The following is an 18,204-nucleotide window of genomic DNA, read 5'->3' on the forward strand; positions in this document are numbered from 1 at the left end:
GGACTAATGATTCACCCCTGCTAGGGCCTTTTCACTTCTCTTTTGGAGCTAAAAATACAGGGACCCAGGCATCCAGCTGGGCCAAGCCTCACCACGGATTGCACAATGCCCCTCTCTTGAGTTCCGCTGACGCAGGCCTGGGTAAGGGTGGGGGACCCCGGGTTGCTCCCTAATCAGGCCTGCTGCGGTCAGTGCCCAGACTAGACCCCTCTGCTTCTCCTTTCCTGAGCCAAGGACGCTGGGGGCTGGGCTGACATGGGAGGTTGTGGGGTCGGACTCTGGGCTTGGCTGTGGCCCCTGGAAATGAAGTCCCTTCCCCTAGTTCCAGGTGACCCAGGGGAGCTGGCCCCCCTTCATAGACACAGAGTCCCAGTTAGGAGTTGGGGACAAAAGACAGCAAAAGTGGACTGAAGAGAGAGAGGTCAGAGAGACAGGGGGACACAGGACCACAGGGCCAGAGACACAGAAATAGCAGAGAGACAAGGACAAAGAGAGACAGGATATGAGAGAGGGACACACGCAATAGAGACAAGAGCTAGAAAAAGCAGAAACAGGGACTACCCCGCACCTGGGACAGAGTCAAGGAAAGGTTGAGGAACAGGGGCCCAGACAGGACTCCACACCCAGGCCAGGTCGGGGAGGGCCCCTGAAACAGAGGCCATCCGCACGCGCGGTCCAAAGTCTACCCTAGACTAGGGAGGGGCGCAGGAAGGGGGGCAGCACGCGCAAGGTTCCGCCCTGTGCTCTCCCTGCTGGCCTCGGCTGCCCCCTGCCGGTCGGGCCGCGGTGCTGCGGCGGGAAGAACAGTCAGACAAGGCAGCGCTGGCTTAGGCTCTTCATTCCCTCTTTGCCCCTCCCCACCACCGCCTGCCCCACCACTTCAGAGGGTGCCCCCTGGCCCAGTAGGTGGTGCAGGTGTCTTGCCTGTGACCTTGTTAGCACAGTCCAGCAGGGCGGTGTGAATGTCCTTGGCACAAGCAATCTGGGCTTTGATGACCGCCAGGTACTGCGGGTAGGGCAGGCTGTCAGGTTGCACCGCGTCTGGCTTGGTGGCTGTGGGCACCAGTGTAGGAGAATGCTTGGCGCTGTCACAACTCTGCGACAGGCACTCGTGTGCCAAGCGCTGTGAACAAACAGGCAAAGGCGCAGTATCAGCCTCACTCCAGGTATTTGTAGCCCTACCCTAAGGGCCAGCCTAGGGTGGCCTGCTTGGCCTCTGGACTCCCAGGGTCTTGGAGTCAGAGCCTGGCACTGCCAGTCACTTGCTGAGCAATCCTGGGCATGCAGCTGTTCCTCTGAGACTCAGTTTCCTCCTCTGGAAAACGGTTTAATAACTACCTCTTCTACCTCATAAAGTGAGAACAGCAAGAGCAGGTGTGTGTGACACAGGCACAGGTCCTGGCACATCATTTTAAGTGCTGATAAATGCCCAGGATTCCTGTTGGTAGTGGCATCCCTGATGGAGGTACTTCTTACTCTACCCAAGACTTGAATACAGCAATTCCCAGGCCCCGTCTCCTTTCATTCCTGAAGTCCTAGGGCTGTCACATCCACACACACCACTCAGTTCCCACCTTCGCAGTGATGGCACCCACATCTGTCCCCACCCTCCCCTGATAATCCTAAGGCCCTCATATGCTCCCACGAAACTGCTCCTCCTTCTAGGTCCCTGTCTCAGGGACAGCCCCCCCCATTCTAACCAGAGCCCTGGGACACATCCCGGGCATCCCTTCTCCCCCTAGGGTCCATCACTCCCATGGCCTGCACACACAGGGTCTCAAGTTCCCATCTGCCTTTTCCCCCTTCCTCACGCCCCTGCCCTGGTGGAGCCCAGTCCAAGCCCACCTGAATCCTGCCATGGCTGCCTCCTTGGGCTCCGGACTCTAGTCGTGGCCCCTCTAACCCACCCTTCACTTGCCAGGCAGAAACATATTCCTAAAAAGCAAATGGGTCCATCTTCTTTCCTGCTTGAAACCTTCCATGGATACCCAGTGCCCTCAGGGTTATATTCAACATCCAAAAAGCCCATGCCTACTACACCTCAGCTAGATTGAACTTCGTGATGTACCTAAAGCAAATTTAAGGCAGAAGTTGTCGTCTCTGGTTGGAACACAGTTCTACCACTTACAAGGCTGCTCAAACTCTGACGTTTCCTTCAAAACCGAGTCCAATATAATGAAGACGATGACACTAAACATTTGCTGTATGTCTAGTATCATGTTAAATACTGTACAGGCATGATTTCCCTGAGTTTTCCCCAAAACTCAGTTTTCCTAAGGAGGAACCCAAGGCTCAGAGGTAGAGACTGATGGTCCTTCTGATCCCAGAGGCTGTACTTTTAGTCACCTGTCCGCCTCTCAACTCCTGCCCCTCTTCCCTCTTTTGTTCCAGCCTTGCTCAGATGTGCTGCCCTGAGCCACTCCCTCCCCATCCCATCCCAGGCTCCCACTGTGCTTCCCCCATCCTGACCCCGACCCCTCTGCCTGTGCCTCCTCTACCACAGCCCTGACCACTCTGAGCTGTCACTGTTTGAGAGTATGCTTGTCATTCCACTGAACTGGAAGTTCTGTGAGGGCAAAGATTATGGCGACACTGCATCCCCAGCATTGGTGGGAGCACCAGTGGAGGTGCCTAGTGAGCGTGAGTTCACTGACTGAATGAGGGTTCCTAAAGACTCTGGGGAGTAAGGCAGGGATGTGGTCACACAGTGCCCAGGAGGCCCCTCACCAGGCAGAGCTCCAGCTGGTCACAGAGCGCGTAGAACTCCTCCAGGCACTTGTCAAAGCGCTGTATGGGTCCGTCGCTGCTCTTTCTACAGCCCGGGAGAAAAGGGTGACTGAGGAATGGATTTCCCATCTCTCGGACACCAGTATCTACCCAACCAAGTGCCCATCAGGAAACCAGGTATATTCCCAGGAGATTGAGAATAGGACAGATGGGGTGGGCAGGGAGAAAAGTTTCTACCACTAGGGTGGTGATACGATATCCTGGGGGAGGGGGCTATACTCACTGTCCGTTGTCAATATTAGTGTTCTGAATCAAGTTCTGGGCTGCAACCTTCATCAAGGTCTAGTCCAAAAAAAGAAAAGAAAAAACAAAAAAACAAAAGAAAACCATGAGAGATGGAGAAAGTGAAGATACCTTTGGTAGATCTACACTCTTCCTTAAGACCAATCTCAGGCCTCCTCTTCACTGGGCACCTCCAAGCCTCCTGACACTCCAGAGATCTACACTCTTCCTTTCCATTCCTATAGTATAGCAATCGCTACCCCATTTCCTTTGAGGCCTGTCCTCACCTGCGATTCTTGCCAATAACCTCCTGGATACTCCTTAGGGTCCCCACTCATCCACCCGCCACAGAACCAGTCCGTTCCTCAGGTTTTTTTTTTTTGAGACAGAGTCTCAATCTGTCACCCAGGCTAGAGTGCCGTGGCGTCAGCCTAGCTCACAGCAACCTCAAACTCCTGGGCTCGAGTGATCTTCCTGCCTCAGCCTCCCCAGTAGCTGGAACTACAGGCACATGCCACCACGCCCTACTAATATTTTCTATCTTTAGTAGAGATGGGGTCTCGCTCTTGCTCAGCTGGTCTCGAACTCCTGAGCTCAAGCCATCCTCCCAGAGTACTAGGATTACAGGTGTGAGCCACCGCGCAGGCCTTTCCTCGGGCTTTTTTTTTTTTTTTTTGAGACTCTGGCTAGAGTGCTGTGACCTCAGTTGTCCAGCTAATTCTTTCTATTTTTAGTAGAGACGGGGGGTCTCGCTCTTGCTGAGGCTGGTCTCGAACTCCTGAGCCCAAGCAATCCTACTGCCTCAGCCTCCCGAGTAGCTGGGACTACAGGCATGTGCCACCAAGTCCTGCTAATTTTTTCTATATATTTTTAGTTGTCTTTCTATTTATTTATTTATTTATTTTTAGTAGAGACGGGGTCTCGCTCTTACTGAGACTGGTCTCGAACTCCTGCGCTCAAACGATCCGCCCGTCTCGGCCTCCCAGAGAGCTAGGATTACAGGATTGAGCCAACGCGCCCGGCCTTTTTTTTTTTAGACAGAGCCTCGCTTTGTTGCCCGGGCTAGAGTGCGTGCCGTGGCGTCAGCCTAGCTCACAGCAACCTCAAACTCCTGAGCTCAAGGGATCCTACGATCCTACTGCCTCAGGCTCCCAAGTAGCTGGGACTACAGGCATGCGCCACCATGCCCGGCTAATTTTTTCTATATATTTTTAGTTGTCCAGCTAATTCTATTTTTAGTAGAGACGGGGGTCTCGCTCTTGCTCAGGCTGGTCTCGAACTCCTGACCTCGAGCGAGGCTCCCGCCTCGGCCTCCCAGAGTGCTAGGATTACAGGCGAGAGCCACCGCGCCCGGCCCTTTCATCGGGCTTTAACGAGAGCCTGGCCTCTCCTTTAAATTCCTTCTCACTCAAGTTCCAGCGAATCGCAGCCCCAGCATCAGCCGTCAACCGCACAGCTTCGTTTTGGCCTCACAAAAAAGAGCAAGCCCCACTCCTCCTCCCGGCCTTAGCGTTCTCTCCCTGCCTAAACAGCCGCTCGGCCCGCCTACTTGGATTCAGACTACCAAATCCCGCTTGCTTCTCGCAGCTCCCAGCCAATCACCTGTAGACTCTCCTTCAGCTGCGGTATGAGCATCTTATAGCGCTGCACAGGATCGAAGTCCTGTTGCTGTTGCTGCAGAAGCCCGCTCTGGGCAGGGCCCACCAGTTGTGCTGGCGGTTGCGGCTGCTGCTGGGGACCCGGACCGCCAGCCGAACCCGGACCGGATACACCAGCAGCCGAGGAAGCCGTTGAAGCCTGCTGCTGGGGCGCAGCCATCCTCCTCGCTTAGAGCGCCGGAAGTGCGTCACAAGTGCGTCTCTCCCAGTTTCTTTTTAGCGTCTCCATCTCTAGTCCCTCGTTTGCTAGTTAGCCCCGCCTCCCAGACAATTCAGCCAATGGGGGGAAGACGGTACCCCCACCTTCCGTCACTCTCAAATCCATCGTTCAGACTGAGATATTTTTCCACCAATCGCAGGAGGCCTGCCCTTCCTCACTCCGCCCTTTACGCTGCCGCTCACCAATCCGTGTGTGGTTTGGATCCGGACTCTATTTCCCCGAAGGCCTTGCGGCCTGAGGCGACCTGTCGGGTCCTCGGCGTCTTGGCGGCAGTTGGTGGAGCCGGAGCTTCGAGTCCGTCCCCGGTGCTGCCTGCACGTTTACCGGAGTCTCGCCCGGAGCTGTTCTCGGCAGCTCACCTCATCCCAACCCTCTCCCCACAGAAAGGGCGCCAACCCGAGCCCTGCCCTGATCAGGCGTCCACCGAAGTCGGCACGCCCCTCTGCGTCTCCCTGCGGCACAGCAAGGACCCTGTCCGGGCTGCCGTCGCCTCGTCGCTATGGCGCCCACCATCCAGACCCAGGCCCAGCGGGAGGATGGCCACAGGTAGGCGCCACACCGCCTGGCTCTACCGCTTTCCTCTGTGTCTGTCAAGGTTTCAGAAGGCGGGGGATCGGGCGAGGGTTTGTGCTTAACAACGTCACCAGCCCCTCAGGTCTCCCCGCCACGTCACGGAGCGCTCACCTTTGACGGAGGGGGCGGGTTCCTTCTGGGACGCAGGTGTTGTCCCCTCCTCTGCCATCAGGTTCGGGAATTAAGCTCTTGGGGACTCTCTTCAGAAGGATTGAGGTTTGGAGACTCTTCTTCCAAAAACGAGTATTTGTTTCTTTATTAAAGTACTAGAAGATATCTGCTCCAAAAGGGATCAAGCACTTGGCCTCATTCATTAAAGCATTTGGAAACACTTTCTCCAAAAGGAGTTGAACACTTGGCTCTCTCCATTAAAACATTTGGAGCACCCCTACCAAAAGGGATTAGCATGTCACCCCTCCTACCTTTTAAAAGTTTGGAGAACCCTTTTTCACTCTCGTCAAACCCTTCCTCTCCATCTTTCTGTCATTGTTTCTCTGTCTTCCCCACCAGGCCCAATTCCCACCGGACTCTGCCTGAGAGGTAAGCCCCACTGCGCTTTCCCAGGAGGAGGGGGCTGGGAGCAGAGGTGGGGCAGCAATGGCCCGGTTTTGAGCCACTATGTTCCCAGGTCTGGAGTGGTCTGCCGAGTCAAGTACTGCAATAGCCTCCCTGATATCCCCTTCGACCCCAAGTTCATCACCTACCCCTTCGACCAGAACAGGTGAGACCAAAGTCAGGGATGGGGAAACTGAAGAATATTCAGAGTTCCTTGAAGGCAGGGACTGCCTGTCTCATTGCTTTCTCTTCAGGGCCTAGCACAGTACCTACTTAGCACACAATAGTAGGTGCTCAATGAATGTTTGTTATTGAATAAAGCATACAGTGCGGAAGTCCCTTCCCAATGGGGAGCCAGCCTTCAGACTCCAACACGGGGGTCACTCTGATCTGAATTCCTCCCCAGAGAAGCTTAGCCTCTGGGAAGCAGGGACACAAGGGGTGAAGCTGGATTCCACAAATCATAATGGGCACGTTTCTTCACCCAGGTTCGTCCAGTACAAAGCCACTTCCTTGGAGAAACAACATAAACATGACCTTTTGACTGAGCCGGACCTGGGAGTCACCATTGACCTCATCAATCCTGACACCTACCGAATTGACCCCAATGGTGTGTGGGTAGACAGGGAGAGTCTGCTCTAGGCCAGCAAAGGCCAGGCCTGGGCCTCCCTCATGGTCCTCCTGCCCCCTTGTTCTCTAGTTCTTCTAGATCCAGCTGATGAGAAGCTTTTGGAGGAGGAGATTCAGGCCCCCACCAGCTCCAAGAGGTGAGGGCATACCAAGTGGGTATTAGGGACTGGTTGGATGGGCTCTACAAGCAGGAGAGCAGTGGGGTCCTGAGCGTACCTGATCTCCTACCCCAGATCACAGCAGCATGCGAAAGTGGTACCATGGATGCGTAAGACAGAGTACATCTCTACTGAGTTCAACCGTTATGGCATCTCCAATGAGAAGCCTGAGGTCAAGTAAGTTGCAAACAGGAAGGGAAAGAAGGTGAAGCTTTCAGGTGTGTCTAGAGGCCTCTAAAAGCCTTTCTGTCTACTCTTAGGATTGGAGTTTCTGTGAAGCAGCAGTTTACTGAGGAAGAAATATACAAAGACAGAGATAGCCAGATAACAGCCATTGAGAAGACTTTTGAAGATGCCCAGAAATCAGTAATTGAGGGACTGGGATGGGGAGAGGGCAGACAAAAGTGTGGTTCCAGAGTTCTTCCTCCTCTTCCTCACCCTGTTTTGCCCTCACCAGATCTCCCAGCATTATAGCAAGCCCCGAGTGACACCAGTGGAAGTCATGCCTGTTTTCCCAGACTTTAAGGTCAGGCCCAGGGCAGGAGGTGGAGAGGGACAGCCTCCCAGGTCTGGCTGTTCTGGTCTAACCCCAGTGCCCTCCATTTCCCTAGATGTGGATCAACCCATGTGCTCAGGTAATCTTCGACTCCGACCCAGCCCCCAAGGACACGAGTGGCGCAGCTGCATTGGAGATGATGTCTCAGGCCATGATTAGGTAAGTGGTCCTGCTGCCCACCTTGGCTTGCTCTTTGCCCCTTTGTCCTCACATTTCACTGCCCCTCCTCTCCCCCAACCAGGGGCATGATGGATGAGGAAGGGAACCAGTTTGTGGCCTATTTCCTGCCTGTGGAAGAGACGTTGAAGAAACGAAAGCGGGACCAGGAGGAGGAGATGGACTATGCACCAGATGATGTGTGCGTGGACTGGGGTTAGGTTGTGGGGATTGAGAAGTGTGTTCCCTTTTCTCATGAGGAAAAAATGGGACTGAAGCTGTGCCCTCATCCACAGGTATGACTACAAGATTGCTCGGGAGTATAACTGGAATGTGAAAAACAAAGCCAGCAAGGGCTATGAGGAAAACTACTTCTTCATCTTCCGAGAGGGTGATGGGGTTTACTACAACGAATTGGAAACCAGGTACTCGGCACACTCCTATCTGAATATACTGGATCTGTGCTTCTCAAGACCCTGGGGCATGCAAGAGCCACCTCAGAGGTCTTTTGTATTTAATGATTTGTCACATGCATTCATAAGCAAGAGCACCAGATACCTGGTCACGCATATGGGCTGCACTTAGATGAGAAGCCAGAAAGAAAATCTTTACGTAATGCTGGAGACATTTAGAGCTTTTGTGCAAGGTAGACAGCCAAGTTTCCCCAGGTATTAGTAAGAGACTTCATGTGAAAGTAAACAGAGCCAAAGTATAGAGTGATGCATAAGGTTAACATGAATGTTTTAAATGAAACGCTTGATACTCAAGTCCAAAAATGACTTCAAAACTCCTTCCTGATGGCTGAAAGTTACTGCAGGGGCCCTTGGTGTCAGAGTTGGGAAAGCTTGACTTGAGTTTTTATTTAAAGCACAGATCACAGATTCTGACCCCATAAGATAGGCAGGAAATGTAAAAGCAGTGGGCTGCTAGGGTCTGAGTGACCTGGAACTCTGGGCAACCTCCAAGGGGCACCACGACGAATTTACCACAGTGGTCTCATAAGATACTAATACCCTATGTTTACTGTACCTTTTCTGTGTTTAGACACATAAATATTTACCACTGTGTTATAACTGCCTGCAGCATTCAGTACAGTAACACGCTGTTCAGGTTTCCAGCCTAGGAGCAATAGGCTATACCATAGAGCCTAGGTGTGTAGTAGGCTATTCCATCTAGGTTTGTGTAAGTACACTGTGATGTTGGCATGATGGTGAAATTGCCTAACATATTTTTCAGAGCGTATCCCCGTCACTGATCAACACATAACTGTATATATGTAAATACCCCCTCCCCCCCACACATACACATATGGTATAGGGCAACCAAACTGGTACCATGGGAAACCATCATCCTTCCCCTCCCTTGCCTCCAACCCCTCGAGTCCCTTTTATTCAATGTGTCTTTATTCTGGTCTATTCTGGGCTAAGTATTGACTGGGAACCAAGTCAGACCAGACCCCTTACTGGGTGGGGTCTCCAAATACATCTTCTATTCCTCCCCCTAAACTTGCCCACTGCAGAGTCCGTCTTAGTAAGCGCCGGGCCAAGGCCGGAGTTCAGTCGGGTACCAACGCCCTGCTTGTGGTCAAACACCGGGACATGAATGAGAAGGAATTAGAAGCTCAGGTAACAAGCACCATTGGCCCAAGGCACCCATGAGGAGGGTGGTGGTGGGTGAAGGGCAGAGGTCCAACAGAACACCCTCTTTCCTCCCATGCCAATCCTGCTGCTTTCAGGAGGCACGGAAGGCCCAGCTGGAAAACCACGAACCCGAGGAAGAAGAGGAAGAGGAGATGGAGACAGAAGAGAAAGAAGCTGGGGGCTCAGGTAAAGCTGGACAGGCCAGGTTTGGGGAGCCCGGGGAGGGTGGGAAACTGGGTCTCACCTCTCTCTGCTCCCTCCCAGATGAAGAACGTGAGAAGGGCAGCAGCAGTGAGAAGGAAGGCAGCGAGGACGAGCGCTCAGGCAGTGAGAGTGATCGGGAGGAGGGTGACAGGGATGAGGCCAGTGACAAGAGTGGCAGCGGTGAGGACGAGAGCAGTGAGGATGAGGCCCGGGCTGCCCGGGACAAAGAAGAGATCTTCGGCAGTGATGCTGATTCAGAGGATGATGCTGACTCTGACGACGAGGACAGAGAACGAGCGCAAGGTGGCAGTGACAATGATTCAGACAGTGGCAGCGATGGTGGTGGCCAGCGGAGCCGGAGTCGCAGCCGCAGTGCCAGTCCCTTCCCCAGTGGCAGCGAACACTCAGCCCAGGAGGATGGCAGTGAAGCTGTAGCTTCTGATTCCAGTGAAGCTGACAGCGACAGTGACTGAGTCCAAGGCTTTCAGGGCTGGTGCAGATGCTGTTATTGAGCAGGAAGGCACTTTTCTAGTGGTTTGTGAGCCCTTCACTCTGTTCATCCCCACCCCAAACCTTTGCTGTTAATAAAGCCAGCTTCTCTTTACTTCCTCTCCCAGCCCCTGTCCCATTCTGCCCACCCCCCACCCCAGGCACTCAAGGACCTAGAAAACAAGGGCCAGAGTCAGGGCCACAGGGTTTCCCATAAAATGTAGCACAACAAAGGTCAGAATTCTTTTTGTTTTCTGTTTTTTTTTTTTCCAAAATAAGCCCAGACCATTAAACAAGTGAAACTCAACAAATAAGTCTTCTCCAACAGCGAGAAAAACTGTACAGTTACTCAAAGCTGATTCTGCCAGTGGGGCTGGGGACAGAAGTGGGTGGGGAGGGTGAAATCATGGAGGAGGGCCTGGGGAGTGGGGGCGGGAGCAGGATAGGGTCAGAGTCCTGCCCATCAGAGTGGGGCCGCCTGCGTCCTGCACACTCTGCTGTCAGGTGGTGGGGGGGGGCGAAGCTCTTGCCTCCCTTTGTGTGTGAGGCGTCCCTCACCGCCTCCCAGTGCCAGGCAGAGTCAGCTCACCCTGATGGGGCGTGAACAAGACAGGACTGGCTGGGGAGAGGCGAGGGTCCCATGAGAGGGACACCCTGCTGATTCCAAACGAGGTGGCCCGTCCATCCCACTTCCCACGGCTAGTGGGAAGGGGACTAGAGAAGCCCTGGGAGCTTGAGGGGAATGAGCAAAGGCACAGAAACACGGAGGGGCCGGGGTGGGGGACTTGCATAGGTTGATGAGTGTGCAAGAGGTACATAAATAAACCTGACACCCCACCCAGCCCGGCACTGGGAGAGGAGGTGGGGACCCAGAGGCAGGTCCCCAGGGCCACTCTACCCCCCTGGCTTCTTCCCCCTCCCTGGGCTCAGAGCGGAGGGAGGTCCATGACCAGGAGGGTAGGAGCAAGGAGGTCTGGGTAATGGGGTGATAGTGCAGGAGGGCGGTGGCTTTAAAATTTTTTTTTGGTTTTTTGTTTTTTCCCAACATTTTGTATCTTTAATAACATACACAATGGTTACCAGCCATATTCATAACAAAAGTTATTCATAAAATGTATCTAAAAATAACATTTTTTTCCTTTTCGGTGTGAAAAGCTTGAGAATGTCCCAGTGAGGGGGGGATGAGTTGAGGGGGAGAAAGGGGTTGGAATGGGGGGACCCTGGCTTCCCACAGTCTGAACCCCCAAGTCCCCTCCCTCCACCTGGGCACCAGCACAACCCCTCATTAAGAATAGGGACCGGAGGGTCTGTCTGACTCTGGGGCTGGGACAAATCTCTGGGTTATGATATAGTGTTCCACTTAAGTGAGGTCATGACATAATGGGGGGCTGAGGAAAGGCTAAAAGAAAAGGAGGGGGTTCAGGGAAAAAAACCAAAAACCAAACAATCCCCTTTCCCTTATTCCTTACCCCCAAGTCTTTCACCAAGCAGACCTGGGGGTGGAGAAGGGCGTGTGTTGATGGGGGAAGGGGACGTTAAGGCAACAGACTTCCTGACCTCACTGTCTGCCCTGGCTGCCCACCTTCTACCTCTGCATCTGGGGAGCCAGGGCTAGGGAAATGGGGAAGGGCTTGGGGGTCTGGTCTGGAGGAGGGGGCTCTGCCCTCTCCCCTCATAAAGTTCAGGCTCCCCATGCCACTGTCTTGGCTCAGAGAGAGGCCTGGGGATTCTAAAAATGACAGGGAATGATCAGAGAAAAACCGTTAAGAACTATATAAATATGTATCTTAAATAGGCCTAAGAAATTAATTGTAGAGAACCTCTGGTAAACAGGGCAAAAGGGGGTGAATGAGAGGAAGGTGGCTCCTGTCCTCAGGGAATGATGATGGGAATGGGGAAGGGGAAGAAGGTGGAGAGGAGAGAGAGGTTCTTCTCCCCACCCCTTCTCTCCAGCTCCTCTCAATAACATTCTGGAGAGCAGATTATCTACCCTGCTCATTTCGCCCCAAATGTCAAATATTTCTGAGCAGGCTCCACAAGGTAGTGGTCAGTTTGTTTCTGGGGGAGTCTGCTCCCTCAGGGAGGGGCAGGCGGTCAGCAGTCTGGAGGAGGCAGGGGCAGGACGGGGCCAGGTGGGGATGAGGAGGAGAAGGAGGGGCAGGCAGTCTGGCCAGTCCCTGTCCCGTTTATCCTGGCTGCCCCCAATTCCCCCGGCCTCAGCAGAGATCCCTCGACGGGCCTGGGAGTGAGCAAGGCATGTGCCAATGTTAAACAAAAGTTAAAAGGGTGAGAGAGTAGAAAAATATTAGAATGTATAGCTGAGCCAGCCCACCCTCGCTGTTGCGGAGAAGCCCGTTGGGGGTTGACCCCCGCCCGCCGCCCAGGGAGCCTATGGGTGCGCTGGGCTGTGGGTCCCGTCAGATGGTGGAGGTTTTGTCTGTCCCATCTGTGGTAAGAAAGGGAGGAAGGGAGGAAGATCAGGATCTGGCGGAAGGCCCAAGAAAAGGCACTCAGGTAGCCTGTCATCCCAGTCAGGCCCTCCCTGGAGTCTGGCCTCCCCTAGGAGCCCCTCAGGATGACTCTGAGTTGCTCAGGTTCAGAGGTGGAGACGCTGGGTAGGTGGAAGCTGGGTCAGGGGAAGAGGAAATGCTCACCACCCAAGGCGTGTTCTGTCATGCTCAGACACAGAGACTCCAGAGTGGGATTGATCTCCAGGTCAGGCCCAGGGACCGGGCAGTCTGGGTAGGAGAGAGGAGAACAGAGGTGGTAAGGACTGGACTGGGGTGGGGAGGTGAGCCGGGAAGGCAAAGCATGCTGGTAGGGAGAAGGGGACGGGGAAGGACACTGACTGAGACTTCCAGAGGAGAGGGAGGAAGAGGCAAGAGACGGGGAAACAAGAGGCGGCGAGACATGTACACACTTGGATGGAAGATATGACTGGGCAGAGACAAAGGGCAGAGACAGGCCTAATGTGTCACATGGCAGGCAGAGGAGACGACGGCAAAGGTAGAGGCTTGGTGATGCAGAAAAAGCCTGACTTGCAGAGAGAGGAAATGAAGTGAAGCTGAGGGAGCTTCCTGGAGGCCACACACAGGCTGTGACTATTTGGGGCATGGACTGCACGTTGCCTTGGGCACAGGCTGGGCATCTGCCCTGGACACTGGGCGGCCCCATGCTTCCTGATTGATGACCTGCTCTGTACTTGGTGAAAAACCTAAATTAAGACCCTTCCTGTCCCCACTTGGACTTGCTCCTCTGGGCAAGACATGATGCAGGCAAGCCAGGCAAGTGGGGCAAAGTAGGGTAGCAGCCACAGGGCTTGTCCAGACCACTTCAGGAAAGGGCTCCTGTTCTGGTATCCGGGAAACCACCCACCTCCCTGGGCAGACCTGATCCTACCCCACACTGCTTAAAACCTTGGCTCCCCACTGCCATCAGGAAAGAGTCTGAGCTTTTAACCTGGGCTTGGAAGACCCAGGTCTCATCTTCAGCCTCACCTCTCATCACTGTCCCATCCGAACCCTGAGCTCATGCTGTATGGGGCCACCTAATTGTCTCTCCTTAAACATTTTTTTTAAACTTGGGCAAGACCTCTCTCAGATTGGTGACTGGTAAGATAAAAACAGTATTAGTGCCTTGATATGTGCAGCTGGGAGGATTCAGTGGAGAAAAGCCATCTGACAGAGCCTGGCACACAGCATACCAGTAAGAATGGTTCTTGTTTTTTGCTCCTATAGTTCATCCATCAGTTCATTTAAGATCACTTACAGATGCCTACCATGTGCCAAGCGCTGTGCTAGGAGGAACACAAGAGAGGGGTCCCCCTGGCTTCAACAGATGGCGGTCCACATAACTTCATAAATTAAGACCCCCTACCGATTTGGCAGTTTATAACACCAAGAGCTTAGGATCCCCTGCAAATCTAAGATCTCTCCAGAGCCAGCCTATTCCAAACCAGCCTCATCTTCTCTGCAGCCCTAGTGCCCAGCAGTGGGCTCAGCACAGGGCGAAGGAGTTAACTCCCTACCTGCTGAGCAAGGCAGGGACCCATAGCGGGCACATCTCTAATTTCCCTTTTGCCCACTTGGCCCCACCTCTGATCTCCCATCTCCAGGCTGGACTGTGAGCAGCGGTCAAAGAGCCCTCTCACCTCAGACACCCCTTCATATAGAACCTCATCTACGAAGCGAAGTGCACTGGTTCCTGTGTGGTCAACCAGCCTGAGAGAATGCTGGTAAGCGGACGGGCAGGACTCCTATCCACTGAAGCCTTACACTTTGACCAACCCATCCCCTCAACCCCTTCCAAGTTGAATAATTATAAAGAGATGGTGACAACCCAGGTGTGGTGGTACACACCTACCATCCCAGCTACTCAGGAAGCTGAGGCAGGAGGATCCCTTGAGCCCAGAAGTTTGGGGCTGTAGTGAGCTATGTTCACACCACTGCAAGCAAAGCCTGGGGGACAGAGTGAGATTCTGTCTCTAAAAAAATAAAAATAAAAAAAGATGGTGACAGAGACCAACACGGACACTATGATTATAACAACAGGGAGGGAAACATATGGAAATGAGGGATAAGAGGGGAGAGAAGTTTTGGGGGTGGGGTGGGGCAGGACCTGGGAGATAAAATTAAAATAGAGGGAGAAAAAAACCTCCCCTGATAAGGGGAGATGGGTACAGAGTGGTGGGAAGAATGGGTACAGAGAGGTGCCCACGCAGTCACAAAGGGAGAGTGGATATGAGACCCAGGAGAAGAGAAAAGCCAGCTGAGCGTGTTGCTGAGGCAGAGTCCCAAGGGTGGGGCACCTCACCTGGAGGGAACATGAGAATGGCCTGGGGTGACGAGTGGACCGGGAGCGAGTGGGTGCGCTGCACAGAGCTGCGGCTCTGGCTGGGCATGCTGTTGCTGCCTCCAGGGTTGGCAAACCACAGGTTCTGCACAGGGCATGGGAAGAGAGAAAGTGGGGGATGAGTGGGGAAGAGGCCCAGACCAGGAGTGGTAGAGCCGGCAAAGGCCCCCCCAACCTCCAAGCGCGGCCCAGACACAGTGATACACACACACATCCCAGGCACTGCCACCCCAACTCCAGGAGCACTGGGGCCTCTGCTTCCAGACAGCTCACCTGTCGGCCCTGGCCCCCAAGGCTGGGGCTGGTTAGGGCATGTCGAGGGGAGACACCCCCAATGCCTGAGGGGCTCAGAAGGCCCATCCTGCCGGGTGGGAGGGCCCGGGGAGGCATTGGGAACTGCCGCTGGGTCCGCCGGGCCACCCCCATCCCCACAGAGCCAGCTATGGGGAGCGAGTTTGAGCCGAACGCCCAGCTGTGAGAGAGCAGAAGGAAGGGTGTTAGCTTAGGTAGATGGGGCCCATCTGTCCACCTCTTGCTCACCTTCTCCCACAGCCCCAAGGGGTCGGACAGAACACCAGCCTGCTCTGAGCAAGGATTTCCCGACCAGATCCCTGCATCACACATTCTGTCTCCTCCTGCCCCAAGGGTACCCCTAGGATGGAGATGGGGAGTATACAAAGGCTTCCTCACTGTCCACTCAAAGCAGTTCTCTGCATCTCAGTCGTCAGGGGGGGCATTTCTGTTATTTGTTTGGTGTAAGAAGTGACTTCTGAGCTCTCTGCATACAAGTGAAAAGCAGAAGGTATAGGCAAGGTGCCTGCTCTTGGGACATGTGTTGTTTTCTGCCAGCTCAGCATCCTATTCTAGTGGTAAGAACACCCTGATTTTCTTCTGGGAAAGTCTCCACTGGGCGACCTGGATAAGGTCACCCAGTGACTGAATGAGTACAACTGGATCCCCAGCCCAGAATGCAATCACCCCTCTAAGCACTGATCTGCCAACCAACAAAGCCTGGGGAGGGCAGGTCCCTGTCCCCTGGCCACCACCTGCCTACCCTTTCTGCTGCCGGTAGTTCTGCATCTCTAGTGCGGCTTTGCGCGGGAAGGTGCGGAGGAGCTTCAGCACTTGCTGTTTCCAGGACAGCAGCCGTTTCTTCTGCGTCTCCGTGAAAGCCTAGAATTGGGGGGTGTAAGGGGGGGGGAGGGTGAAGCAAGGGGGATGTGCTTCTTTCAGACCTCCCTTCCAGCCTTTCATTCATTCTCTCAAATATTTATCACTCATGCGCTCTGTGCCAGGCAACAGAGATGACAGTGCTCACGGAGCTAACAGTGTGGATGGGGGAAGACACGCATGTAATGGTAACAACGAAAAGCTATCCCTCCTATGAGGGAGAAGAACAGCTGGTACAAGAAACCTGAACAGGTATGAGGGGTTGGTGAAGGCATCCCTGAGGTACAAACGTTTGAACTGAGAGTTGAGGGGCGAGTACGAGGGAGGGCTACTGTTCCTGAGACAAGGAATACGTGCAAACGCTCTGAGAAGAGGCCTTTGAACCTGACACTGATGAGATGAAAGGCTGGAAGGGCGGGCGGTGCCAGGTCAGGCAGGCAGGAGCCACGGAAGGAATGTTGGTCCCAAGAGGCATGGGCCAGCCTTTCCCTTCTTGGGAGCCCTAGAGAAGGCCTCACCTCATGAGTCAGGCACTTTTCGATGAGCTGGAGGTAACTGGTGATGTTCTCCTCGTCCGGTCGGGACACCAACAGCTGGGTGCACACTGGGGGATATGGAAAAGGGCAGGAGGTTAGCCCCAGCATGCCCTCGTCCCTGCTCCAGCTCCCCAGCCCCCGCTGGCTGGTAGAGGAGGGAAAGGAGATTCAGGCCAGATGAGTTCCAACTACATGCTAGGCAAGGCACCTGGGTTACCATGAAGGTGTATAAAGCACCCACCACAGTGCCTGGCACAAGGCAGATATGGAGTCAATAATACCTTCCTTATTTTAACTCTTGCAACAATCTTTTCAATGTAGGGAATTTTAGCCTGAGGAACTTAAGGCTCAGAGAAGTTGAGTTACTTGTCCTAGGTCACACAGCTAAAAAGATCTGGATCCATTAGATCTAGAGTCTCTCATGAAAAAGAAAAAAAAAAAGAAAAAAAGAAAAAGTAAAGATCTGGATCCAAGTGTGAAATCTGCCGTGTCGTGCTGTCTTAGGAAAGGCTGAACCCATTATGAGCGTCACCATCCCCACCCCCTGGAATCTGATCCCCTCTCAGAGAGACTGATGGATTCCTCTTATCTGTTCACCCTTTACTGCACGCAGTTTTCACTGACACACTGTATCATCTTCTAAGGGTAAGCACTGTCATCCACCATCAGCCCAGGCCTGCTGGAGGGCAGGGGACTTGTCACCTCCTGTCTCAGTTATTCTCTGCAATGCTCCAGGCTCCAGCGGGCTTTCAAAAGCCCTGCTCCCATAGTCTAACTTGGATTCAATCCCTGAAGCCTGGGCTCACTTGGCTTTCTGCCTCAGTGTTTCCTGCTAGGCCCTGCTAGTCTCACCTTTGCCCATCACCCGTGTAAACTGGCTGGGGATGTCTCCGTCGGCGACGGGAACTGGGGCAGGCTCACTGCCATCAGTGGGAGCTGGAGCTGGTGGAGGAGGGTAGTTCTCCGCAGCTGGAGGGTCCTTGGCCTCGGTGCTCTTGTCTGTGTCAGGGTGGGCTAGGGGAGGCTCAGCACCTGGCAGCTGTGGCTCCCCTCGGCTCCCATCCTTGGCAGTAGGGGTGGCAGCAGCGGCAGCCACAGTGGCCTGGAGGACACTGTAGGCCTTGATGGGAGTGATGATGATCTGCTGCAGCTCCTGCAGAGCATTACGCAGATTCCCGCCTTCCAGCACATCCTGGGTGGGGAGGACAGGGGCCGGGGTCACATGCAGACCCCCACAGCTAGGCACACAGAATATCTACACAAGGGGGGAGGGGTCAGACAGGGCTTGGAGAAGACTGGGAGGGACCCTGGGTTCCAGCACATAGAGAAGGCAGGCAAAAGCATTCCAAACCTGCACATACATAGCTACACATTTGTACACACACATTTCCTTTTCCCTTTCAAGGTGAATCCCATAGAACTCAGGAGGATGTGGTCTAAGGTTGGGGCCTCAGGGATGTACCAAGATGGAATCAGAGACTCAGAACAAGACACCGAGGGGGCAAGTGGCAGAGAAAGGGAAAAAGGAATGCTAATCAAGGCAGATCTAGAAGGAGAGTGAGTGGATGAGAAACAATAGAAGGGAAAGAGAGATCACTCACACAGAGAGACACTCTGCTGTACCAGAAGGATTAGTCAGAAATGGAAAAGCAAAGGGGAGAGAATGGGCAGAGTGAAAAGCTGGAGAGAGATCTAGAATCACAAACCAGGATGGGATGGGGGTTGGGAGCCTCTTAGCCACCAGGAAGTGAGCCCTTTGACACTAGTTTGACATGGTCTGTGGAGTGTGGCTCCCTAGG

General features: G+C 53.8%; 3 protein-coding genes across 6 annotated transcripts in view; 1 reads left to right on the forward strand and 2 right to left on the reverse strand.

Annotated features, from left to right (window-relative positions):
• Nucleotides 1-821: 821 nt before the first annotated feature.
• Nucleotides 822-4,944, reverse strand: MED29 (mediator complex subunit 29). The gene is made up of 4 exons (XM_045532048.1): nucleotides 4,612-4,944; nucleotides 3,011-3,069; nucleotides 2,728-2,812; nucleotides 822-1,123 (listed from the first exon to the last, which is right to left on the reverse strand). Exons 1-4 carry the CDS (start codon nucleotides 4,825-4,827, stop codon nucleotides 881-883), a joined length of 603 nt encoding a protein of 200 aa, XP_045388004.1. The 5' UTR covers nucleotides 4,828-4,944; the 3' UTR covers nucleotides 822-880.
• Nucleotides 4,945-5,055: 111 nt separating this feature from the next.
• PAF1 (PAF1 homolog, Paf1/RNA polymerase II complex component) lies at nucleotides 5,056-9,963 on the forward strand. Of its 2 annotated transcripts, XM_045532047.1 has the most exons (15): nucleotides 5,167-5,181; nucleotides 5,271-5,433; nucleotides 5,971-6,000; nucleotides 6,089-6,181; nucleotides 6,504-6,625; nucleotides 6,716-6,782; nucleotides 6,879-6,980; nucleotides 7,064-7,169; nucleotides 7,261-7,329; nucleotides 7,415-7,518; nucleotides 7,601-7,717; nucleotides 7,812-7,940; nucleotides 9,035-9,140; nucleotides 9,251-9,341; nucleotides 9,420-9,963. In XM_045532047.1, exons 2-15 carry the CDS (start codon nucleotides 5,387-5,389, stop codon nucleotides 9,830-9,832), a joined length of 1,596 nt encoding a protein of 531 aa, XP_045388003.1. In that variant the 5' UTR covers nucleotides 5,167-5,181; nucleotides 5,271-5,386; the 3' UTR covers nucleotides 9,833-9,963. The 2 variants fall into 2 exon arrangements, with proteins under 2 accessions (XP_045388002.1, XP_045388003.1); XM_045532046.1 differs by having other exon boundaries at nucleotides 5,056-5,433.
• A 126-nt stretch (nucleotides 9,964-10,089) lies between these two features.
• Nucleotides 10,090-18,204, reverse strand: part of SAMD4B (sterile alpha motif domain containing 4B) — a 38,295-nt gene continuing 30,180 nt past the window's right edge. Inside the window, exons 7-13 of one of the 3 annotated variants that reach the window (XM_045532044.1) lie at nucleotides 17,258-17,597; nucleotides 16,388-16,473; nucleotides 15,754-15,872; nucleotides 14,973-15,171; nucleotides 14,661-14,784; nucleotides 12,503-12,586; nucleotides 10,090-12,087 (exon numbers count right to left, since the gene is read on the reverse strand). In XM_045532044.1, coding sequence (XP_045388000.1) covers nucleotides 12,065-12,087; nucleotides 12,503-12,586; nucleotides 14,661-14,784; nucleotides 14,973-15,171; nucleotides 15,754-15,872; nucleotides 16,388-16,473; nucleotides 17,258-17,597 — 975 coding nt within the window. In that variant the 3' untranslated portion in view covers nucleotides 10,090-12,064. The other 2 variants (XM_045532043.1, XM_045532045.1) reach the window with 2 other exon arrangements.

Source organism: Lemur catta, chromosome 19 (assembly GCF_020740605.2).
Source record: "Lemur catta isolate mLemCat1 chromosome 19, mLemCat1.pri, whole genome shotgun sequence".
NCBI classification, from domain to species: Eukaryota; Metazoa; Chordata; class Mammalia; order Primates; family Lemuridae; genus Lemur; species Lemur catta.